This window comes from Cebidichthys violaceus, unplaced genomic scaffold, assembly GCF_023349555.1.
Source record: "Cebidichthys violaceus isolate CVI_PGR_0920_01 unplaced genomic scaffold, fCebVio1.0.p SCAF_38, whole genome shotgun sequence".
Taxonomy (NCBI): domain Eukaryota; kingdom Metazoa; phylum Chordata; class Actinopteri; order Perciformes; family Stichaeidae; genus Cebidichthys; species Cebidichthys violaceus.
In genome coordinates this window covers 1,820,454-1,846,836 of record NW_027176572.1, presented here as the reverse complement: position 1 = coordinate 1,846,836, position 26,383 = coordinate 1,820,454, and the positions used below count along the sequence as shown (strand labels likewise).

The window sequence follows — 26,383 nt, the reverse complement described above, 5'->3', positions numbered from 1 at the left end:
ACACTGATACACACACATACACACAGATACACACAGATACCCACACATACACACACACATACACACTGATACACACACATACACACAGATACACACACATACACACTGATACACACACATACACACAAATACACACACATACACACTGATACACACACATACACACTGATACACACAGATACACACACATACACACAGATACACACAGATACACACTGATACACACACATACACACACATACACACAGATACACACACATACACACACATATACACTGATACACACTGATACACACACATACACACTGATACACACATACACACAGATACACACAGATACACACTGATACACACACATACACACTGATACACACACATACACACTGATACACACTGATAAACACAGATACACACGTGTTTCCAGGTAAAGGAGAAAATACTTTGACCAAACTGCAGAGTGAATATCAGTCGATGAAGTTCAGTGGAGGGTTAGGGTGTTCATGGAGACCCGATAGCTTGTGGACTGATGTTTTTGGCCGTCGCCATCTTGTTTTTGTACAACCAGTGAACAGGAAGTGACCACATCTGGACTGAGGAGGAGTGACGTAGAGACCTGTCAATCAGCGTGTAGCCCCGCCCCTAAATCATCCCCTGCTTTATGGTGTGTTTGACTCTAAATGGAGCATAATGTACTAAATGAACATCATGCTGTATTGAAGAAGACTGTAAACTAGAGATTGAGACCATAAACTCATGTTTACAATGTTTACTGAGGGAATAAATCAAGAGAGAAGTAGAGTCATTTTAGACTAGACTTCTATACAACCAGAGGAGTCGCCCCCTGGTGGACACTAGAGAGAATGCAGATTTAACACATGAAGCTTTGACTTCACACAGGTTGTCTCCTTGTTAAACAGCAGCTCTGCTCTCACACTGCTGGAACATATTTTAAATATTTTAAATGGTGAACATAAAGCAGAAGTCACAGAAGTGTTTACATCCTGTTCAATCCTTCTGTATTGTTTTGATTTGCACAAACATGAGACTGAGCCAGCGATCTAGTGTTAAATATGAATTACTCAGAGGATTATGATTTTCTACAGAGCCTGGTGTTTGTTGTCAAGGTATTATATATATTCCTTTCATGTCAGCTAGTGGCGTCCATGTTTCATGCACTCTGGAGGCCTGCAGCTCTACAGGCCCTGTGGCTCAGCAGGTGTTTCACCTGTAAATTAGCCTCACAGGTGACAGCTGACGCCCGGAGGCGGCCGGCAACGAGTCGGACCGGCTGAGCAGCTCCAGAACGAAGCCTCTCAGCATCCAGACACACCTGCTTCCTCTCCTCAGCCACGCTCACATGTGCTTCTGCTTTAGTGGATTAAACTCTTGACGGAGACTCTGGATCGTGTGGATCTCAAACTGAAAGATTAACTGGATATTATTTATTGTTTTTTCACCCTTTGGATCCAGAAACTTGCACCGCATGAAGGAAGAAAAAGCAAAGGTTTCTTTTGGCGAGTAATCTGGATTATATGTTGTGGATCAGTTTTTCATGCAACATGGTGGACCTGACGTGAGCAGATCTTCTGTTTCTTTACCTTGCTGCTGCTGGTGCTGCTGCTGCTGGTGGTGATGATGATGATGATGATGATGATGATGATGGTGATGATGATGATGGTCCTGCTGGACTTTACAAACTGTGAGTTCACTTTAACGCTCAGCTGACACAGATACACTAGAGTTTAACTCTCAGATCAGGAGGAGAGAGAGATGTAAAATGAATGAATGAATAAATACATGTGTACTTTGTGAACACATCAGGCTGTTTTCATGCAGGCAAAAAGAAAGAAATTTAGAATAATATCTAATTTAGCCTTTAATTCTCAGTGACATTGAATGCACCACCAAGAAGAAATCCCACCAGATAAAATAATAATCTAAATAGAATAATTATCTACATCAAACGTTCATCTTAAAAAGAATAATATTCCTTTGAAAAAAAACATTATTATTGTAATTATTATGACTGATTTTTTTTTCATTTTTAAATAATTAATAATTATTTGTAAGGCTGGTGAAGTAAAGAATACAAAACTAAATCACACATCATAAAATGAATCGAAGACTGTAAAATAAAAATATTAAATATTAAATAAAGTAAATACTTTGATAGGTTTCACGTTGGATCAATCAGCTGACATCCTGTTCTGCATACATCTGCAGAGACATTAACACGTCTCCCTGCAGAAGAACAAAGTTGTAAAGAAAATGTTTGACATTTTGGGGAAATGCTTCCTGTCTGAGAGTCAGATGTTCAGATTGAACTAAGTTGTTTCCTGTGAAGACGGAATTTTATTTTGAAAAGACTGTGAAATAGACTTGTGTTGTTGGACTAAAACACATGAAAAATGAGGAGTAACTTAACGTAATATATAGGATTATAGGAACCATTGTATGAGGATCTTGTTTGTGTTAATCGGTACAAAAAACCTTTAGTTTTAATTCATTAACTTAATTAAAATTAAATAAATGAATTAAATCCTCACAATAATCCGAGATAAGATTTAAAACGTGAACTCATTTTCTGTCAGCAGATGTTTGGACGCTGCCGGCTCCCAGCAGCGTCTTCATGGAGTCTGTGGACATGAAGCACGAACTGAAGTGGAGCCCCCTACAGGCTCCCTGCAGCACTGCGGTCCTTTACTCTGTTCAGTTCCAGGGGTAAGTCATTCACAAAACCACTTTACTGACAATGAAGATGTGGATCAATCCGCCGCTGAACATAGACCCCAACAAATGCTCTATTTCCTCCTGTGTGATTGATGACGTCAAGATTTAGGAGATTAATGATGAAACTGTATAGTTGTGTTTGTAAAAGATTCAAGTCTTCAGTAGGAACAGATGGAAGCTGAGAGACACAGACAGGAAGTCAGACCGTATTGAGAGACGGACCAACATGTTGTTGGTTCTTACACAAAAGAAACATATAGAATAACATCAAACTGTAATTGTCAGTGACATTGAATGCACCGCTGATAAAAAATAATAATCTAAAAAAATGTTTAATGTTAAATTTAAAAACAATAATTTGCTCGATGAAATTTATGAAAATAGAGTCCAAGTTGAGGAAATAAAATGTCTAGTTATATTTTATTTGATAGTCCAAAGATATTCAGTTTAGTATCATAAGAGAAATATTCACATGAGCTTTTGACAAACGATTAATAGATTCTCAAAATTCTTGCCGTTTAATTTCCCGTGAAGTAATAGTTTTCAATAACTTGTAATGTATTTGTAATAATATCTGCCCTGCAGTAAACTCAGCCAAACAATATACCACACTGACAATGATGAAATATGTGAAACATGCAGATGAGACCTTGCAGGTCAAGAACAAAACAAATCCAGCAGGTGTTTCTGTCTGACGTCTGTCGAGTAATTTAAACTATTAACAGGAGTCAACGACACGCCTGCGCTGACAATCACAATCAGCAGGTGTGTCCGCTCGGTGATGCATCACCTTTGTTTGCACACAGGAGCAAATTCCTACGTGACGAAAGTTTAATTAACTCTCAGTAAACATTCCTGAGGCTGTTCTGATCAAAACACTCCTGTGTTGACGAGGTGAGCAGAGGTCAGAGGTCAGTGTTGTGGCTGTCGGCTGCTGAGTACCTCCCGGCCGCTACGCTGCGGTTCACTGTCACTACTTTGCACAGTATGTTTGGCTAACAGCTAACCGCTAACAGAACTACCACACACACACACACACACACACACACACACTGCTGAGTGCATCACCGCCACTCAGCCGCAAAGCAATCAAAGCAGACAGCTTAGTGAATTCTGTTTTTGTCAATATTGTGTGATGTGTCTAATACGGCGGCTTCAAAGCCCATTGGCTGCATACGTCGCCGCTTGTTGCTGAGTTTGGATGAAGTCTGTCTGTGCTTGTTGCCCTCGGGATGAGATGTAATAACTTTGGCGATGATTTCTTCTTAAGCAGAATCATCAGGTCAACATTTCAATGTGTCCAATATTTTGGTATATGACCAAATACCTGCAGAACTAATGACATCAGCCTCTTTAGTGTTTAGTGAGATGGTGAACATTATAGCATGGTCACTCTGAGCATGTTAGCTTCCTGATATTAGCTTTTAGCTCAATGCACTGCTTCTTCATCTTGTTGTAACTCTTCATTGGCGAGTTTTGATGCTTAAAAATGTAAATATGATTGTGCATTATTGAATACATGCTTCCCCAGAATTCAGCTTGACATATTTGCTAACTTTGGGACTAAAGAATCTAAAGATACTTTGGTTTGAAGATGATTGCAGTGAAAGTTTGATGACATACGTCTCAAGATGGAGGATCTGTCTTCAGGAGTGGTGTGATACGTCTCAGGGAGGCTCCACCTGAACTGCTGACTCATTTGTACATTTGATTTCATTTTCAATGCACTGCGGTTTTTAATAAATCCTGATGCAAAACAAGAAAAACACGGAGACATCAATAAGGAATCGGTGGCATGTACAGCAGCAGAGTGTGGTGGAAGTATGCAAGGTGAGGTGCCTCAGTTTGAGTTATTATTGTGGCCAGAGGCAGAATTTCAGCTCAGCTGGGTGAATATGTCAAACCCACATTTCATGTTCAGTGATGTGTGCAAATGCATTCGTCTCATCTCACACAACCAGTTCTGCCCTCATTTGTTACAAGGTGACAAGAAACACTCATAATAAAGAAATATAAAAGCAGAATATGTTGGGGTTTGAATCTCTCTGTGTGTCTCTTTGTCCGTCAGGGAGTTTGAGCTGATGGTCCTGAACGGCAGCTGGGTGGACGCTCCCGAGTGCCAGCTGATTCCTCACACTCACTGCGACCTGACCTTTGACCTGGGCTCCGACTCCGACTACAACCTCCACGTCAGAGCGCAGTGCGGCTCCCAGCGGTCACCCTGGACCCAACTCAGCCCACCGTTCAACCGCAGAGACAGTAAGAAAGGACATAGAATAAGCAACACGTTGCCTGTTGATTTCGGTCGGCAACCTCCGGTTCTGAAAAGTGAAGCCAAAGCTTCATGTGTTAAAGCTGCATTCTCTCTAGTGTCCACCAGGGGGCGACTCCTCTGGTTGTATAGAAGTCTAGTCTATAATGACTCTACTTCTCTCTTGATTTATTCCCTCAGTAAACATTGTAAACATGAGTTTATGGTCTCAATCTCTAGTTTACAGTCTTCTTCAATACAGCATGATGTTCATTTAGTACATTATGCTCCATTTAGAGTCAAACAGACCATAAAGCAGGGGATGCTTTAGGGGCGGGGCTACACAGTGATTGACAGGTCTCTACCAGAGACGTATACAAAGTATATCAGAGTCATTGAAATTCTTTCTCTACTAAACTAAAGAACATCTGTTGATAAAAACTAAAAATGAAGCCACGTCTCTGTCATTCACAACATGTGTGTATATATATATATATATATATATATATATATATATATATATATATATATTTTTTTTTTTTTTTTTAAATCATGACTGATGGACTGAATGTGACTCTCGTGCAGCGGTCCTGATGGCGCCAGAGATGACGGTGACAGCGGTGGGCGACACCCTTCAGGTGACGTTCGCCAAGCTTCCTCTCACTGCTGTCGTCAGTGTGACGGTGTGGAAGAGAGGCGACGAGCTGCAGGTCAGTTCACTACGTTTTAAATATGTTTTTACTATGTACTGGCTCTGTGGCACTCTGCGATTCCATGAATGAAAAGTGCGTTACAAATAAAATGCATTATTATTATTATTATTATTCACTTCACGTCTCCTCTTTCCTTTGTTCCTGTTTGTTTCCTTTCCTTCTTACTTCCTTCTACTTATTTCCTGTTTTATTTTTCTCCCTCTCTCTCTCTCTCTCTCTCTCTCTCTCCCTCTCTCTCTCTCTCTCTCTCTCTCTCTCTTCCTATCGTTCAGGCTGCTGTGTACGCAATGCCAGCGGAGCAGACGGTGCTGCACGTCGCCGCCCTGCAGGAGGGAGCAGAGTACTGCGTCCGAGCTCGGACCATCTTGGACACTCATATCCACAGCAGCAGCACCGACACCGAGTGTGTCTCCATCACAGGACGTACGGGTGTCCTCTTCTTTTACTTGTGATAACCTTTGTTATATAACAGGTGTCCTCACCTCCAAAACATCCTCACTGTCTATGTTCTTATATTTCTAAAATGTCATCTTGCTCAATATTCTTTCCAGAATATTCCCACTTTCAACAAATGTCCTTACTTTTACAAAATAACCTCACCTACAAATATTCTCACAATCCATGTTTTTACTTTCCTAAAAACTTTCAGAATTTTGTTTTACTTATACTTGTACTATATCTTCACTTTACAAAATGTTCTTATTTTCCAAAAATAACCTCACTTATAAATTTTTTTCACATTACAAAAATGTCCTCACTTCATTAAAATATTCTCACAATTTCTTTTTTACTTTTCTAAAATGTCAATATTTCAACAAATGTACTGTCTTTAAAAAAAAAGTCACCTTATGAAAGTGTCCCCACCTTAAAAAAAGTTTATTACTTTTAGAAAATGTCCTCATGTTCCATTTTCTTACTTTCATAAAATATCTTAACCCTCAAAGCACGTCACTTCGCTCTTAATTTTTTCCAAATATTCAAATTTTTCAAAATACATCCTCTTGTTCCTTATTATAGATTTATATAAAAATTTCCTCACTTTACAAAAGTGTCCACACTTCATAAAAACACTGTCACAATACATGTTTTTACTTAAAAACACCCTCAAGATCTTTATTCTTACTTTGCTTAAATGTCCTCACTTTAAAATGTCTGCTTGTTCCATATTCTTTGCAAAATATTCCAAATGTCCTCATGTTGAAAAAATGTTCCACCTTCTTCACTTTAATGATCCAAAATTGCATTTCTTATCCATACGTCCATGATTTTACTTTACGATGTCAAAATATCTAAAATTTTAAGAAACGTTCTCACTTTGACAACCTTTTTGGAAAGTGAGATTTTTACACCTTTGAAAATGTTGATACTTTCTAAAATAACCTGACTTCATTACTATTATTTAATTTTTTTACAAAAGTGTCCTCTCACATTTGTTTATATCACAAATGTGATCCAAAATATTTGCCCCTAAGGAGTTTATTTCCAGAACAAAGTCTGGTTTCTGTTCTTTCAGAATAAATTAGACGTGAACTTTTATTTATTAATTGCTGTACAATCCAAATGATCCAGTTAGTAAAAGATGATTATAAAGATAAAAGTTTCCTGTTGATTGACCTGCAGGTCCGGACGCTGCCTGGAAGAGACCGACCACTGTGACCGTGACCGTGGTCGTCATGGCCGGTCTCCTGTTCGCCGTGTTCTGGTCCGCCGTTCACTGCCGTCCACACGGCTGTCAAACATATTTACATAAAGAGCCACTGCCCCGCTCACTGGTCAGTCACACCCACAATACATACACATCAATACATATACATCAATCAATACATTAACTACCAGAATCAGAAAAGATTAATCTGTGATCAAACTTAACATTTTTAATCTGAATAAATATACTTTGCCTGTTGCAGGAACCCGATTGGGACATTCAAATCCCGATGAGCCCTGAGGAGGCGGAGCTTTGTGATCCGATCCACGTGAGCTCCGCCCCCTCACACTGACTAGCTGAGGATCCCAAAACCCTTAAGAGTCACGGACCAAAGTACTGAACGTAAAAAAGTCGTCGTGGATTTCGTGGAAATGATTTCTTGGAAGACTCTGTTGAGCTCAGCTCTCCTGGGAGTTCTGGGGGTTTGTGGTGCATTCAAATGTTGTGGGAAAAACTGGAATAAGCAGCGATAACGACAGTATTCAGCCTCAAATTCACCAGCTGATCTGCGTTTGTAAACCAGGACGCAGGAAATGCTTCACCTGTCCTACAGACCAGGTTTGTGGCCTGACGGACCATGGATTTTGGGTGCCGCCATTTTGGATTTTGGGCGTCGCCATGTTGGATTTCGGACGTCGCCATGTTGGATTTTGGGCGTCGCCATGTTGGATTTTGGGCGTCGCCATGTTGGATTTTGGATGTCACCATTTGGATTATTGCTGTTGCCATCTTGGACTTTAGGTCTTGTTGTTTTTTTGCGTCCAGTGAACAGGAAGTGACCATATCTGGACTGAGGAGACGTAGAGGCCTGTCAATCAGCGTGTAGCCCCGCCCCTAAATCATCCCCTGCTTTATGGTCTGTTTGACTCTAAATGGAGCATAATGTACTAAATGAACATCATGCTGTATTGAAGAAGACTGTAAACTAGAGATTGAGACCATAAACTCATGTTTACAATGTTTACTGAGGGAATAAATCAAGAGAGAAGTAGAGTCATTTTAGACTAGACTTCTATACCACCAGAGGAGTCGCCCCCTGATGGACACTAGAGGGAATGCAGCTTTAAGACGTGAAGCATCAGCTTCACTTTTCAGAACCTAAAAGTTAAAGTTACAAAATCATAATTAAAAGACCATTAAATGTCTCTGTTAATAATTTGATTCCTTTACTTCGTCTTTAAATGATGAATCAGGATTTAGATTTTTAAAATGAAATTGCAAAAAGTTAATTGGAAAATTAGACTTTTGGTTAATTCCTGAACTCATATGTGAAGTCTGTCTCTTGCTTCAATATTTACATTATTTTAAAGATGTGTAAGCAGTCTGCCTGTAAATGAAATGAAGTTCTACCAACTGAGCAGTAAGATCATGTGGTGTTTATACTTTTATGAGTTTGTTCATTTTATAATATATCATTTTTATTTATTAAATTCTGGCGGCAAACTCCAAGCTCCATATCTCGGAGTGCACCGTCCTGAATGTACCGTTTTAATAAACTGCCTCTTAATTCATTGCATTGCTCCTCTGATATTAGATGAAGAAAAATGAATTGATTTGTTATGAACTGTGAATATTGTTAACTTGTCGCACAAAATAAATGGAAGCACAAACATTAAAAGTTAAAGAACGTATACAACATAATGTTACATTTGAATACATTGTAACAGTAACTTGGAGTGTTTTTAGAATGAATATCTTTAAATTTAAGGGTTTACAAACAATAAAAGCGTATTTATTTTCTGTGACATTTGAAAACACATTTTCCTGTAACTTTATGTTGATGCTGCTGTCATGTTGTAGTGTTACGTGTTTTCATCGTGTTAACGGTGTTTTATTATATTAATATTGTATTTTTCTTTTTTTACATGAATCCTGATGAAGTGAAGTCAATGAAGGTGATACTTTATTTGAATATTTAGTCATTAAATGAAATATATTTAAAAACCAAAAGTTCTGTTTTGTTTTTATTGAAAATACTGAAATCTGATCTTCTTGGACTCTTAAAAAGTTTAACATTGAATCAAATAAACTTTTACAAAATATGTTAACATTGTATCGTATTTCCAAAGATGATTTAAACATTTAATAATATTTGAACAATACCGCAGAGAAGTTTTTTGCACTTTTAGTCTCAATTTGTAAGAAAAAAAACTAATTTTAGACTCTAAAGACTACTTTAGAACCGTTATTTGAAAATAAATCCTTAATGGGTTACTTAACATTTAGTTCAGAATGACCCTGACTATGACAGGACAGCGTTAAAGAAAATCAAAGGGGAAATTACCTTCAACGATACGACTAATACCTGATATTTAGATCATACTGCACAATTTATGTGAGAGTTTGTAAACAGATGTTTTCATATAGTTTTGCTATTGTTTAATACGGCCCACATAACATGTTTAATACTTCAGACTTCTCTGCGTTGTTTTAATCTTTGAAAGAAAGTTACAGTAAAAGTAACGATTACACAACAAGTCTTACTTTCGAGTGGTTATACACTAAAAATAATATTATATTCAATTCCTGCCAATAGATCCGCCAAAATGCTACGCACTGTTCCTTTAAGGAAAGGTTTTTATGACATGATGAACAACGTCTTACTAAGTATTTTAACTCCCATTTAAAAAAATAATAAAGAGCAAAAAAACAGTAAAACAATTGCATATATTCATTAGAATTGGATTGGTTCCTGTGCTTGATTTGCTCTGTATGTATTCTCTGTAGTTGTAAATTTCTCCCCCATATTATTTGTTTTGTTTTATTTTATTTTTTTAATTTTAAATTTCACTTTATATAATTTTAATTAGTTATTATTTTATTATTATTATTATTGTTATTATTATGTTGTCTTTGTCAAGGCGTCAACGTGTTTATGTGTTAATTTGACCATATGTGTCTGTAGAAAGAAAAGTGGAATAAAAATACATTTATATTTTGTGTAAATAACGTCATTTGAACCTGGTATTAATATAAATGTGAGAACTTACTGCTGACATCCGGGTCTTTCTCGTCGTCTTTTTTGTCCGCTCTCAGCACCTGTACCGTAAACACGTGAATAGACGTGCACCAAACGTTTAGACGGCGGCTGGCTTGACACGCTGTTACCGTCTTAAATACAGTCTATGGGTGGTACACTAATAAACTGGGGGACAGACTTCGACACAACACCCGGATTCTCACTGATGGCAAAACGAGAGCTCTTCGGTTGGGTTCTCTTCCCTGTGACGTCGCAAACAACGGATGGTGGCGACCGTTAACGCTGAACACGTGCGTTCACACTGTCGAAGATTGACGTAAAGGTGAGTCCCGTGGAAGATGAGGAACTGTAAAGGTAGGCTACTGTGGTTTGTTTAGCTAGCATATTAATATGTTAGTTTATAGTAGTAGTTAATATATATTATAATATTAATTTATTATATTAGTGTATTGTCGTAGTTAGCTAAACAAGAGCTAACGGAAGAACCGGGAGATAGAAAATGATGAATGAATGATTTGGTTCATCGGAGTTTGACCAAGTTCTTCAAAGATGGAGCCAAACAGAGATCCGGTAAGTCTTACTAGTCTTCATTTACGTTATTTTATTGAGCTACGTTAGTATGAATGGTATTAGCATCACAATTAACATCACTCAGTTTTTTTATTCGCTGGTGAATTTAGAGATTTTTTATTACTTTTTTTAAAATCTATTTTTCTTCTATAACATGTTTTCTCTCAGACTGGTGGAAAAAACCCATCTGAAATACACAGTTATGTTAATTTTACTACTTTGTCTGTATGCTTCTGTAGATTTCTCATTTAGTTTAAATACAAGTTAGCATTAAATAATGCCTCATTTGCATATTTAAACGTAACATTTCAGAAAACACTTATTTTGAACCTGGCTCTATCCAGTGTTCAGAATGCTGTCGTGGACGTTTATGCAAATTAGCACATCTTTAAGAAGATGATGCCTCATTTGCATATAACATTTTTAGAAAACTTGTAATATTAAAAATAATTGTCTTCTGTTAGTAATCATCTGGAGAAGTTTCATGTTTGTATATATTAGTTAAAACTTTACACTATTGTCTCCCCTTAAATTACCAATTAAACGCTGTTAGCTAACTTACGTAATTAATTCATTATGTGAATGTGAGTAATGTTAGCGGCTTTAGCTAGCTGTGCATTTAGCTAGCTAACGTTTGTGCTGCTGTTTTCAGTAATGTACGTGAGGTTATTTAAAAATGTCATAGAAAATTATCGGAAAGACAAGTTAAGACATCACTGTATATAGTTAGTGTGAGTAGCTTGAGACAGCACAGTTACAGAGACATGATTCAAGCTAACGAACGCTAACGTTAGCTTAACTGGTGTTTTCGGTTTATCAAGCAAATCCAAACACGAATCGGACGTGTTTCAACAATGTAATGCAAAACTAACCATCGAGGCCTTCACAAGGACAGCTGCGGATTCTCTTCTTGCATTCGGCTGAAAGTCGCCAGTTAACAGGGTCTCTTGATAAGCCGTAACACCGGTGTGCCTTTTTTCAGTGCGTAGAGTAACGCATTGCACCGATAAACTGACACGCACGTCAGTTTACCGCCATTTCTCTGTTCGTAATCTTAACGCGGTTTGAGTTCTTCATCAACACAGGTGAGTTCACTTTAAGCTTTTCACGCTTTTGACAGAGAGAGCGTTCATTTTTCCGATAACGTGTCATTTGCATCGTGTTCACGTCTCTATATTTATTGGGAATGGTGACATAATTTGTGAAGTTCTCCTCTTCTCTTGAATCTACACGTTTAATGGTAGGTACCCAATCAGGAAGTACTTTACCACAACCATATACACAACACAATCACACTGTTATATGAAGACTGTATCATGTTGACCCAGAGTGTGTAATGCATCTTAATCAGCTGTGGTTCTTTTGTGGTGATATCGTCTCAAAATATGCTATAAATATTAGTTAGATCAGTCACATGTAGTAGACACATTCATTCTTTTAATGTGGTCTGATTAAGACCCATTATTGATAACCTGTAGCATTAGCTAACAAATGTTGGCTGGTAACAATATTTGTAGATGTAAATGACGGCATATGACGACCAATGTCAGCAAACCTTGAAGAAAAGTGGACATTCAGCTCATTTATGTATCTTTTGCTTTGAATAGAAGGCACATTCATACAGAGAGGATATTGGACAGCAAACCTTCCTAAATAGCAATGTTCTCCTATGATCAAAACCAGGAATCTGGTATCAAAGTGTCTTCTCAAGTTCAACTTTGACACCAGCAGATTGAAAAGTACGTTATGAAGATGAGACCACCCCATGATGAGGGGGATATTTCCCAATGTGTCGGCATGGTGAGTATGTCTCTGTTAAATAATCTAATTTGATTATAATCTTTTATTAATCAATAAGAGAAAGGGTTGTTAGGAAGTGGCAGCCAACCACGACTGGTTGAGAGTTCAACTTGATCATTTATGGTTCCGCCTCATGATTTCATGGTTCTCATGACTAAATAAATGACAACATGAGATCTTGGTATAATTGAATATAAATGTAAATTTTGGTATTTTTGTGTCTTAGAGACGGAACAACAGTGTTTTAAATTGGTCCAGTTTTGAAGGAGACCGCTGCAGACGGCAACCGCTAAACGAGCTGTGATGTAATGACTCGGGAAAACACCTCACCGCCATTGAACGTCCACTAAAAGTGCTTGTTGTTGCCACTGAAAGGCTCAGACAGTTATTAAACAGCCCATCATCATGGTGGGTCAATTTGTTTCCCCGTTCATGAAACCAATAGATTTAATTTCATGACTATTTCACGAACTGCCATAAGACTGTTGTATTATTAGTGTCTGACAAAAACTCTTTTAGAGCTAAGCTTTCTGTTCTCAAACAAAACAAACTCTGACAACACCAGACCTCCTGTTTCCAACTCTGACTCACTTTCTCACAGTTGTCTTCCAGCAACAACAACAGACAGGAAGATCTCTGTAGGGTTCTTATGTTGTCAGACACTTAAAATTACACTCAGATCTCTGTAGGGTTCTTATGTTGTCAGACACTTAAAATTACACTCTGAGCCTGTCAGCGGCAACAACAAGCACTTTTAGTGAACCTTTTCATTTTAAAACACTGAGGTTTAGACATTACATTACATTACATTACAGTCATTTAGCAGACGCTTTTATCCAAAGCGACTTACAATAAGTGCATCAACATTGGTAATCAAAAGAACTACTAGTCACCAGAAGTCATAAGTACATTTCCTTTTCCAAACAAGCATCTAAGAGCCTGAAGCAGAGCATAACTCGGAGCCAAAGTACAGTGCAGAAACAAGAAAAACAGTTAGTGCTATAAGTAATACGAATACAATAAGTGCAACAAGCTAGTATGAATACAATAGTGCTAAGTGGAAGGCTCAGGGTAGCACTTCCTGAAGAGGTGGGTTTTCAGCCTGATGAAAGATGGGCAGCGACTCTGCTGTCCTGACGTCAGTGGGAAGTTCATTCCACTACTGTGGGGCCAGGACAGAAAACAGCCGTGACCGGGTCGATCGGCCACCAGGACCTCTGAGCGAGGCAGCAGAGCGAAGTGGTCGGGCGGGGGTGTAAGGCTTGACCATGGCCTGGCGATATGAAGGAGCTGTTCCTTTCACTGCCCTGTATTCTAGCACCAGAGTCTTAAACTGGATGCGAGCTCTTACAGGTAGCCAGTGTAGAGAACGGAGAAAGGAAGTTGTGTGGGAGAACTTGGGGCGATTGAACACCAGGCGAGCTGCGGCTTTCTGGACAAGCTCCAGAGGTCTGATGGCCGACGCCGGGGCTCCGGCGAGTAGAGAGTTGCAGTAGTCCAGGCGGGAGATGACGAGAGCCTGGATGAGAACCTGAACCGTCTCATCAGTCAGGAAGGGACGAATCCTCCTGATGTTGTAGAGCAGGAATCTGCAGGAGCGTGTAACGGATGAAATGTCTGCTGAGAATGACAGTTGGTCATCCAGGGTCACACCCAGGTTCCTCTCAGTCCGAGTCGGCGTCACCACGGTATCATCAATGGTGATGGACAGGTCCCGGTGCGGGCAACCCTTCCCCGGGAGGAACAATAGCTCAGTTTTGTCTAGGTTGAGTTTGAGGTGGTGTGTCGTCATCCACTTTGAGATGTCAGCCAAACACGCAGCGATGCACGTCTCCACTTGGGTGTCACCGGGGGAAAATGACAAGACCAGCTGGGTATCATTGGCATAACAATGGTAGGAGAAGTCATGCGAGCGAATAACAAAACCCAGAGATGTTGTGTAGAGCGAGAAGAGAAGGGGGCCCAGGACTGACCCTTGCGGAACCCCCATAGTCAGCATGCGTGGTTCCGACACGGCCCCCCTCCAGGTCACCTGGTAGGATCGACCCGTCAGGTAGGATGCAAACAGGGAGAGTGCAGAGCCTGAGACGCCCATCCCCTCGAGGGATGAGAGGAGGATCTGATGGTTCACAGTGTCAAACGCCGCAGACAAGTCCAGGAGAATCAGGACAGAGGAGAGAGAGTTAGCTCTCGCGGCGTGAAGCGACTCTGTCAACGCAAGGAGGGCCGTCTCTGTCGAGTGACCCACTTTGAACCTGGACTGGTGGGGGTCCAAAAGGCTGTTTTGGTGGAGATAGGAAGACAGTTGGTTAAAGACAGCACGTTCAAGTGTTTTGGATAGAAAGGGTAGAAGAGAAACCGGTCTGAAGTTCTTGACATCAGAGGGGTTGAGTGATGGTTTCTTCAGAAGGGGGGTGACTGGCGGTCTTGAAGGCCGTGGGAAAGCATCCTGAAACAAGAGATGTGTTGATGAGGTGGGTGAGGAAAGGAAGGAGTTCAGTCGCAATAGACTGAAGAAGAGGGGAAGGGATCGGGTCGAGGGAGCACGTGGTGGGGCGGTTAGACCTAACAAGGTTGAGGACCTCGTTAGGGGAGAGAGGAGCCAGAAAGGGTAAGATGGGGCGTGGAGATGGGAGGGAGAGCTGTGGGGGCAGGATTGGACAGGGAGAGAGGGGCTGAGAGAAGGAGGATCTGATATCGTTTACCTTCTTGTCAAAGAAATTGGCGAAATCATCAGGGAGAAGGGAGGAAGTAGGAGGAGGGGGTGGGGGTTGGAGGAGTGAAGTGAAAGTTTCAAAGAGTTTTTTAGGATTGGAAGCAGAGGTTAGGATTTTAGAGCGGAAGAACGCAGCTTTAGCAGTAGATAGAGAGGAGGAAAAAGTGGAAAGAAGAGCTTGGAAGTTAAGAAGGTCCTCCGGGAGTTTGCCTTTTCTCCATTTACGCTCAGCCTCTCTTAGCTCCGTCTATCAGTATGCACTGAGTCCGACAGCCACGGGGCAGGTGGAGTTGAACGTGCAGGCCTGGAGGTGAAGGGACAGAGTTTGTCCAAAGAAGAAGTAAGGGTGGAGAGGAGAAGATTAGTAGCAGTATCAGGGGATAGGAGAGAGAAGGATTCAGGGTCAGGGAGAGCAGAGGTGACAGAAGAGGAAAGATCAGCAGGGGAGAGCGAGCGGAGATGACTCCGGGTAGAAACCATGTGGGTAGGTGGAGGAAGTGATGGAGCAGAGGATAGGGAGAGGGAGTAGGACATGAAATAGTGGTCAGAGAGCTGGAGGGGAGTGACAGAGAGGTTAGCAGTAGAACAGTGCCTCGTGAAGATAAGTTCCAGCTGGTTGCCGGCCTTGTGGGTAGGAGGAGAAGAAGAGTGGTAAAGGTCAAAGGAGGAGAGGAATGAAAGAAGAGGTTCAAGCTTATCGGTCTGGATGTTGAAGTCACCGAGCAGGATGAGCGCGGAGCCGTCGTCATGGAAGTGCGAGACTAATGTGTCGAGCTCCTCCAGGAACTCACCAAGAGGCCCTGGTGGGCGATACACAACTGCAATGGTGAGCTTGACTGGATAAGTGACAGTAACAGCATGAAATTCGAAAGAGGACGGGGAGAACTGAGGAACAGTGACAAGAGAGTATTTCCATTTTGGGGAAATTAGCAGGCCAGTACCACCACCCCGCCTCCCAGCTCTGGGAGTGTGAGAGAAAGAGTACACATCTGACAGAGCTGCGGGTGTGGTGGTGTTTTCTGGTGTGATCCAGGTCTCGGTTAGAGCAAGAAAGTTAAGGGAGAGCAAGGAAGCGTAACCTGAGATGAACTCCGCTTTCGGCACTGCCGACTGGCAGTTCCAGAGCCCCCCCGCCACCATTTGCTCGCCCCGAGCTGAGAGAGTAGGATAGATGAGGTTAGTGGGGTCACGGCTCCTGAAAGCTGCCCAATGTCTACGTGACCGCCGGGTAGAGGACCGGACAGAAATAGGATGCAAAAGATACAGAAGCTGCTTAAGATTGTGTGAAAGAGAAGGTAGTACAACTACCCCCATAAGCATTACTTTTACTAAAATCAACAAGATGATTTGATGGTTGTCTCATTCTTGATGGACGCTGATTTTATTACAGCCAATGTTGTGCTACCACCTAGTGGACAAAGTTTGAACTGTGAAGAGTCAGTCAGAGTCAAGAATCAATGTGGTGGATATGAATTCGATTTTTAATCACATATTGGAACACTACAACTATGTGACTATAAATGTCCAGGTCTGACACTTTAATAAGTGTGCTGGACACTGTAGGTGATAAGTATAAAATATATATAAGATAGTCAACAATGTCTCAAGGTTATTGCAGTTCAGGCAGTTCCACAGAACAGTGCATTACTAATTATCATTGTTGTATGGAAAAACTAAAAGATGTTTTTCTTTACAACACGATTTGTTATATTTTTTTGACAAGCGTAGCTTTCAGAAAAAAAGTAGAATGAAACCCTTTTGGTCTGACAACATTTTACATTGTGTTGTTTTACAGTGTGAAGTAATGTCAAAAAAGGATGGAAAAGAAGTGAACTGTCTGCTATGTTGTTGTATAGTTTGTGAGTATTTTTCTACACTAGAATACAGTCCAAAGTCAATGAGTAAGAAGTGAATATTTATTAATCAAGTTAAGTAAAGCGTCCATATAAAACCTAACTTTGAATGTTTTCTAAAATGATGCAGCAACATAGAAGCTTTTAGTGGGATACATGTACAAGCATTAGATGCTCATTCAAAAGGACGTGGTCATCTGAAATTGAAATTGCCAAAATCAGGATGTAAGTGAAGATAAAGACATCGTTAGCAACTAGAGCTGGGCAATAGTTATTAGAGAACAGAGTTAATGTCCCTGCACATGATTGTTTTGTGAAAGTATTCTGTCTGTAGGATGAAGATGCGTACCGACACATCAGTACAAGAGAAAAAACTAAAGGCAGGAATTAAGATTAATAAATTAAACTTTATTAATTAGTAATTTCTCGTTGCAACCATAGATTAAACTGCAGGACAGTAAGATGTAATTCAACTCAAAAGCTTTTATGTCAGAAAAAAACACTTAAGAGCTCAATCAAAAAGGAAAACACTGATAGCTCTGTCTAAAAGACGGCTTGTAATGAAATGTAAACTGTTTGTTGAAATTGTGTTTTCTTTGGTATAAACTTTGGCGCAATTCAGAAACAAAAAAACTAAATACATAAAATTGATGGCCACTGTGGCATACGCAGTCTCCAAAATACAGTCATAGCAACAGTTACTATAGCATAAAATTAACCCATCAAAGTTTTACACCAACTTCTTAACTGTTCATCATCACTCGTGGCACTTTCACATTAATCATCTAATTCTATCTCTAGCTGACTCTTGTCCATGCAGACTAGGTTATTTTCTCCTGTTGTCACAGAATCATTATTTCTGTCACATAGTGTGGCTTTTACACCAAAATTATCTTTGTAATGTAGATGTTGAGCATTATATGTTTCAACACAAACAGTTATGCTTGGCGCTGGTGGCTCCGCTCTTAAAATGCTCTCTGGATTAGGGATCAGGGAGCACCGTACAGACACCCCCAAAAACAATGGAACCTAATGCCAAGTCTGGTATAACACCAGCAAGCCTGCTGCGGACCCTCTGAAAATCTTAAGAATAAGGGTGCAAGCATACATCCTAAGAAGCGGTAATCCTACCATTATGTGAAACATTTATGTGTAGCTGCAAGCTTGCTGCAGACCTCCGCTATCACGTGTTAGCTGTTTCTTTATGTCATGTGAAACTTGCAACTTTCCTCGCTTGATAACATTTTGGTCGCCTAAAAATGTCACCGTTTGGTTGTACTTAACTCCACCCTCTTGTGTTCTGGTTGCAAAAAAACAACAACATGGCGACGGCCAAAATGCAGAACTGGAGACTTGAAAACTGTAGTCTATCTTTGTATACAGCTGAGTGTGAACCCCCAAATATGCTGTGGTCACAAACAGGGACGGTCTAATACACAATACAAAACACGATCATAATACAGCTCAGCCTTCCTTTGGAGGTTAGTGGGAATGCAAAATGTAGTGCGAGGTAACGCAAATGTACTTCAGTAAAAACAGTCACATTTATCCTCAATTCCCAGTAACTTTGATATGTATCTTTGATATTTAAAGTAATTTTCTGAATCGTTTAAAGTTGTTACAACTTATTTACTGCTTGGTCTAAAAGTCTAGCCAAAAAGATCTTGAACTATGTAAGAAAATAACAATCATTTTTCATGATTTGAAGTTGATGCCACCAGTTTAAAGGCTGACCTAAAAGTTACTGCATATTGCCACACAAATATACACAATTATGTGCACAAGGACACATCAGAGGACAACAGAAAGCATTTAAAACAGTATTTGTTCTATCAAATATGATTTATTGTTAGTCATTTAATTTTTTCCATCATTAACTCAATTTCTACATAACAACAATATAATGCATTTCAAGATGCATTAATTCAAGAGTAGATAGAAAATAGCAAAAAGCAGATGTTCCTGTGCAGTGTAGCTATATCCAAGGTTTTTGCATAATATGTATTTACATATCACAATACAAAAAATACATTGACATTTCCAGTATTTTAGGTTTGCTGAGTTATTACAGCTGCAGAATTAAACTTTTACATTGGTGGTAATGAAGTCAGCAGGTTAACGTTTAAAGTACAAAATGTTGGCACACTTAGTCATAGTAAATCTGTTTTCCTTTTCGGTAAATAGAACAAAAATAGCAAATGACTCCTGCAGGGATACATTTGCACCAAACATTTTTATCTGACACACATTTATGCTTGAGCTTCTCTTCGTCAAAGTAATTTAAGTCTCAGTCTCTCGGTTTCGAGACTTGTGCTCTGCTTTTAGACTCATGGTTATCAGGGACTGAGCTTTGCTTAAGATTTCTCTCTTTCAATAAGCATGTCAGTACTCTGGAACGGAGGGAGTATCTGGCTTAAATTCTTTAAGTCTTGGCAGTTTTATCAACTCTGGCCATTTTTCTCATCTCCTTTGTCACTCACTTTTCATTAACACATAAAAAAGCCCCAACAAAACAGAAATACAACAAAATGATTCCATCAGTAGCTGTCAGGTATTTGTAGCCTACTTTACTTGAGTATTCACGTTTTATGTAACATTAAACTTCACTACATCTCTGAGGGAAATATTATACTTTTAACTTAACTATATTTATTGACAATATTAGTTACTAGGTACATAGGAAATCTGCATGGAAAGAGCTAGCCAGCCCATCCACTAAGAAGTGTAACAATATTTTTGGTTGATTATGAAACTTTGGCGGACTAAAATAGAGCGAATCACTGGCCTAGGTAATTAATGGGAAACACTGCCGATACTGATGTCGGATATTGGTCCGATACTGACTCAAACAGCTGGATCGGGTATTGACGACAATGGGCGCAACTGCTATCAGTTACCATTATTTTGATTTAAAGAAATCCAGTACATTTACATCTATGTATTTATTTGTTACATTTAGATTTACAAAGTTAATATAGCAATGTTTAAGTCGGACCTGATAGTTTCTTACACAAAACAGAATGATCCATGTCATTTCTACATAGTAAGGGATACATTTTATTAATTAAAAACTAGTATTTGATCGGCCGATACCCAAGAATAAGTATTAATAAGTATATCTGAAAAAGCCAGCTCGGTGCATTCCTAATTTCTATATACAGAGTGGGTCTCGTCTGGGTCTTGATGGAATTAGTTTAGACCTTGTCATGGTCTTGGTTGCACCTGGTCTTGAGATTATTGATGATGGAGGAGTTTCTCTCCTTTGTCTACTTTAGCCAAGAGCTCTGCGTTTTCTCTCATGGCTATCAGGTACTCAACACGTTGCTTCCAGCCTAACTTGGCCTCAGATTTCTCTCCCTCAATGAGGAGGTCAATGTACTCTGGAGTGGAGAGAGGATTTGGCTTCAGTGCTATCTCTTTAAGTCTGTTTAGACACTCAGCAGACCTCTCCATCAATTTCACCACATCATCCTGGACACGATTATATTCAGCCTTCAGCTGTCCAATCAATGCCTGAACAGGTGTCTTAGCCTCTGAGGCTTTCAAGTACTTTTCTTCCAGCTCTTTCACTGTTCGTTTTTCTTTAATTTCCTTATACTCCCATCTGTACTTCTGATTAAAATGTACATTCCAGTAGCATTTGTTTGGGCACTGAGTACAGTATCCATTTGATCCCATTGCACCACAATGTATTTTATCCTTGTCATTTGCATACATACAATTAGGATGGCAGGTGAAACTACACTGCTGACAATTGGTGAGGAAAATTCCAGTTCCAGAAATGTTTTCTTGAAAAGGCTTTTTGACGGTGACTTCAAACTCAAAGTCCTTATTTCTGCTGATCTCTGCCTCATGCTCTTTAATTATTTCAGATGTCTCTTTTATCTCCTCAAGCTTAGCTAACCCAAGTTTAACCTGCTTCTGCAAATTTTCAATTGAATTCTCAAGCTGCTTTCTCTCTCTGAGGACCTCCTTCGTCATTGTCAAGCTTTTGGTTTCTATGACATTCAAAGCAACAAAGAAGTTTTTCATGCTTTTTGTCCCCATGTCCCAAAACATCTGATCAAAGCTTCCATCTTCATCCTCATCATCAACACTCACGTCTGCTGCAGATAATCTGTTGTCCTCAAACAACACTGAATTGTTGAATTTGAAGTGAATCGGCAGCCCTTTTTTTGTTTGAGGACACGGGACACCTGAAGCTTTGATCGCCTCTAGAACTGGTGGTTGCTTGCCGTCTGCGAATGTCACCAGAATTCTGATGTTTTCTGCGACATTTTTGCCAAAGATTGAGAGCACAGAATCAAACACATATTGCTGTGTTGGTGTGAGTCGTGCTAAAGGAGCCTGAGCTACGAAACACACAGCGTCAATGTCACTGACACCATGATCAGCAGAGAAGAGATTACGTAGCTGTTCTGTGATCTCTCTGTCTCTTGCTATGCCTCTTGTATCTCCAAAACCTGGAGTGTCAACAATGGTCAGTGAGTAATCTATTGCAAAGCCTTTCCTGTGGTTGATTTTGTACACAGTGACTTCAGAAGTCTGGCTGTGAGCTTGTGATGTCGCCTGACCCTCATCAACTAACTTAAACCGATATGAATCCTCCCATTTCACGCCTAGAATGTAATTGATCATCCCATTGATGAGAGTTGACTTCCCGGCACCAGTCGCTCCGAGGACCATTATGGTGCGATTAGGCATACCAGGGGACTCTTTCCCAAAACTGAAATGTCTGCACCCTTCTACATTAGTCTTGTCTTCCTTCAGGAGGACTTTATAAACAGGGAGAGGCGTTGTCTGGGGTGTTAGCAGTGTACCGTTTGCTTTAACAGCATCAGCAAGCCGTTTGGGAGGTTTGTCATAACCAATCATAACCTTGAATTGGTTCATTTTGATTTTTAAATAACTCAATTTACAATCAGATGATACCAGGATGATCCCTCTGAAAGGTTAGTTAGTTCTACGCATTTGGAACTTGTATATCTTCTGCTCTTGAAGTGAAAGAAGTTCTCTCAGGTCCAAATCTGCAAAAGACGACAAGTACAAAAATAAAAGCACAGAATTCAACCCTCAGTTGCAGCACCATTCTGCGTTAGCTATTTCTACTGCACTAAAACTAATACAGGCTCAGATCACGATGACTAATAGTGAAACTAAGTAGGGCACAGATACGTTCTCAAGTGGCCTGTAAGTGTGATTTACAGAACTTGTTGCATTCACCAATTTTCTGGTATTTTCAATTTACAAAAACAATTCACGAGTGGTCCAGACCTGTAGTAGGAATCACGTGGAATTGGTCTGTTGTTAATCAAGCCAAAGTTTTTCACAAATGTATCGTTTATTTCATTACTTTACTATGAGTTTGAGAACACAACATTAATTACACTGCATAATTATGTTGACATTGTCTTAACATGACATGGACTCAAACATGGAAAGTGTGGACGAACAGATTAGAGTGTTCAGCAACTTACCTATGTTTGTTTCTCTATCGGGAGGGAAAGAAGAGTTCTGCTTCAGTTCTGCTTCTGTAGCTCCTTTTATACAAACAGTTCACACACACATGCACATTTACAACAAGATAAGAAAGACCTTATTTCTTTGAGGGCGGTGTTGTAACTGAAGCGAAATCAGTGCAATTTTAAAATTAACTTAAATAGTAAATGTGAGGGGGCACACCCCCCCCCCCCCCCCCCCCCAGTGGAAATTAAGCCCTTGCAATTAAACAAGACCGGATAGTTTAAAGTCCAGTTATGTTTCACATTGCAATTTAATTGAAACATAAGTGAATTATTTTACAATGGACAAAGAAGCCTGAAGTTAGTGTTCCCTTTCCAATCTCTAGAATGATGAATTGATTTGGAGATCTGTGAGATTTTCAAAGATGTGTAACAATAAACGAGTGATTCCTTTTCTTACATTAGGAATCCACCATGTGGGACGACATGTAAAAAATAGATTTAGACAAAACTCAAACTTGGAGCCAAATTGACCAAAGTGTATTTTCTATATTCTCAGAGATGTACTACAAAAACAATAAACACAAGCAAATAATTCTAAAATTAAATCATGCAATTATGTTCATAAACCCAATATCTTCACTATCACATAAACACTGAATCATAGAAACTGTGGACTAAAAGATCAGAGTGTTCAGCAACTTACCTCTCAGTTTGTCTCTGATCGGGGGTGAAGGAAGAGATCTGCTTCAGTTCACTCTGTAGCTCCTTTTATACAAACAGACACACACACACACACACACACACACACACACACACAGGCATTTCCAATAAATGAGACCTTTTTACAAGAAATCCCACCCAGCGAAGATGAAAGTAAAAGTAAATCTGTTGCATGTTTGCTCTCTATAAAACACATATATATATATATATATATATATATATATATATATATGTATATATGTATATATATATATATATATATATATATATATATATATATATATATATATATATATATATTGATACAGGTTGATATATAACAGATTTATAACTCCCTGCAAAAGAGCTGTTCTACATCAATACAAACCTGTTTCTTCACCATTGTTACAAAATAGAAACTTGTCTCTCTTGATCAAAGACTTCTAAAACTGGTTTTGACACCAGGACACATTAGCCCTCCAATAAAAGCCGACATGTTGTTCATCTACCTTAACATCACAGCATTTTGATGATGTGATTTAAGGGTTTTGCATAGTGTCATACTCAAACTGATAACTAACGTAACTACTGCAGTGAACGTCTAGGTGAAGTTAGAGATCCAGCTTTGACTTCGGATCAGTTCAGCACCTATGCTGCAGGGTTTGGTCCTGACTGCAGCAGCTCACCAGTCAAGGAAAAATGCTCAAGTATTACATTTATGAAAAGCTGCTGGAGATGAACTACCACAGACCTGTTGGCTTTTTCTCACCACAGTAGTTGAGATTTCAGAATGCTGCTCTGTGTTTAAACCAGTATTGATAGACAGAGGGGGAAATTGTACCGTTATAACAGCTTACCAAAAAAAATAAAGTGCAAAAAACTCTACAATACTCAGCAATATATATTTCAAAATGCTGCTCTAGGTTTGAACCATTATTAATAGATAAAAAGAGTACTTCATTAATCCTAACAGCTGCCACAAAAAATAAAGTTAAAAAAATTATACAATACCTAGCAATGAACAAAATGTATCAGACAATAGCTTTAATAAGGGAGGATTATTACTGTACATGCTGTATGTGTATTAATATGCATATATATATATGCATGTGTGAATTAATATGTATACAGTATATGTATGTAGACATGTAGAATAGTATGTTAATGATGAAATATCACAATTTTAAGCTTAGTTTCGGTGGCGTTTGGTTTCCGAAGGAAACGTTCGTCCAACACAAAGTGTTCAAGGACCGTCGGAAAGATGGAAATCTGCCGATAATTATGTTTTTTACAGCTTCTGGCTGTGATAAACAGTGTAGTTGTGCCTATTGTTTAAAGAAAATATGCTTTTCCATCCCGCTGCCGGGTCTTGGGGTTCAAACGCTTCACTTAGCAGCATATGTACAATTATTAACAAGGGAAATACAGTCATGTACATGATGTATAAAATAAAAAAAATGAAAACCAGCAATTTAGCCTGCAAACTGATGTTGACTGAACGTACAGAACAAAGCATGTGCTCATGTTTGTAAGTTAGATGATAAAGCACGTGTGTTTGTTCAAAGTCTGTAGCTGTTGGTTTTTGTCAGTAGGACTGTACTCTGTTAATTAATTAATTAATGCATATGTTACTACTTTATCTAGTTTAATTTCAGCTGGACATTAAAGACTTTATGTCCTCACTGGTAACATGTAAAGACAATGGAAAACAGCAATACACACCGACAGAATAGGTGCTGCTGCTTGTTAAGCGTATTTCTTTGAGGGCAGTGTTGTAACTGAAGGCAACTTAGATCGGTGCAATTTTGAAATTAACTTAAAATATGTGAGAGGGGCATGTTCCCCCCAGTGGAAATTAAGCCCTTGCAATCAAACAAGACCGGATAGTTTAAAGTCCAGTTATGTTTCACATTGCAATTTAATTGAAACATGAGTGAATTATTTTACAATGGACAAAAAGCCTGAAGTTAGTGTTCCCTTTCCAATCTCTAGAATGATGAATTGATTTGGAGATCTGTGAGATTTTCAAAGATGTGTAACAATAAACGAGTGATTCCTTTTCTTACATTAGGAATCCACCATGTGGGACGACATGTAAAGAATAGATTTAGACAAAACTCAAACTTGGAGCCAAATTGACCAAAGTGTATTTTCTATATTCTCAGAGATGTACTACAAAAACAATAAACACAAGCAAATAATTCTAAAATTAAATCATGCAATTATGTTCATAAACCCAATATCTTCACTATCACATAAACACTGAATCATAGAAACTGTGGACTAAAAGATCAGAGTGTTCAGCAACTTACCTCTCAGTTTGTCTCTGATCGGGAGTGAAGGAAGAGATCTGCTTCAGTTCACTCTGTAGCTCCTTTTATACAAACAGACACACACACACACACACACACACACACACACACACACACACAGGCATTTCCAATAAATGAGACCTTTTTACAAGAAATCCCACCCAGCGAAGATGAAAGTAAAAGTAAATCTGTAAATCTGCATGTTTGCTCTCTATAAAACAGATATATATATATTGATACAGGTTGATATATAACAGATTGATAACAGATTTATAACTCCCTGCAAAAGAGCTGTTCTACATCAATACAAACCTGTTTCTTCACCATTGTTACAAAATAGAAACTTGTCTCTCTTGATCAAAGACTTCTAAAACTGGTTTTGACACCAGGACACATTAGCCCTCCAATAAAAGCCGACATGTTGTTCATCTACCTTAACATCACAGCATTTTGATGATGTGGTTTAAGGGTTTTGCATAGTGTCATACTCAAACTGATAACTAACGTAACTACTGCAGTGAACGTCTAGGTGAAGTTAGAGATCCAGCTTTGACTTCGGATCAGTTCAGCACCTATGCTGCAGGGTTTG

The 26,383-nt window shown here is 39.2% G+C and overlaps 1 protein-coding gene and 1 long non-coding RNA gene across 2 annotated transcripts; one reads left to right on the top strand and one right to left on the bottom strand.

The window, feature by feature from the left end:
- Positions 1-1,647: 1,647 nt before the first annotated feature.
- Positions 1,648-7,691, top strand: crfb16 (cytokine receptor family member B16). The gene is made up of 7 exons (XM_068726129.1): positions 1,648-1,699; positions 2,592-2,721; positions 4,799-4,989; positions 5,567-5,691; positions 5,967-6,117; positions 7,315-7,466; positions 7,602-7,691. Exons 1-7 carry the CDS (start codon positions 1,648-1,650, stop codon positions 7,689-7,691), a joined length of 891 nt encoding a protein of 296 aa, XP_068582230.1.
- Positions 7,692-19,141: 11,450 nt separating this feature from the next.
- LOC137884380 (uncharacterized) lies at positions 19,142-25,875 on the bottom strand. The gene is made up of 4 exons (XR_011104732.1): positions 25,795-25,875; positions 23,487-23,548; positions 22,796-22,858; positions 19,142-22,345 (listed from the first exon to the last, which is right to left on the bottom strand). It is a non-coding gene; the product is annotated as an uncharacterized lncRNA (long non-coding RNA).
- Between the last annotated feature and the right edge of the window lie 508 nt (positions 25,876-26,383).

Excerpts from the sequence above, each read along its gene's own strand:
- crfb16 (XM_068726129.1), top strand. The coding sequence starts at position 1,648 with ATGATGATGATGATGGTGATGATGATGATGGTCCTGCTGGACTTTACA. Across the intron at positions 1,700-2,591 it reads CCTGCTGGACTTTACAAACT|CAGATGTTTGGACGCTGCCG; the intron begins GTGAGTTCACTT and ends ATTTTCTGTCAG. Across the intron at positions 4,990-5,566 it reads ACCGTTCAACCGCAGAGACA|CGGTCCTGATGGCGCCAGAG; the intron begins GTAAGAAAGGAC and ends ACTCTCGTGCAG.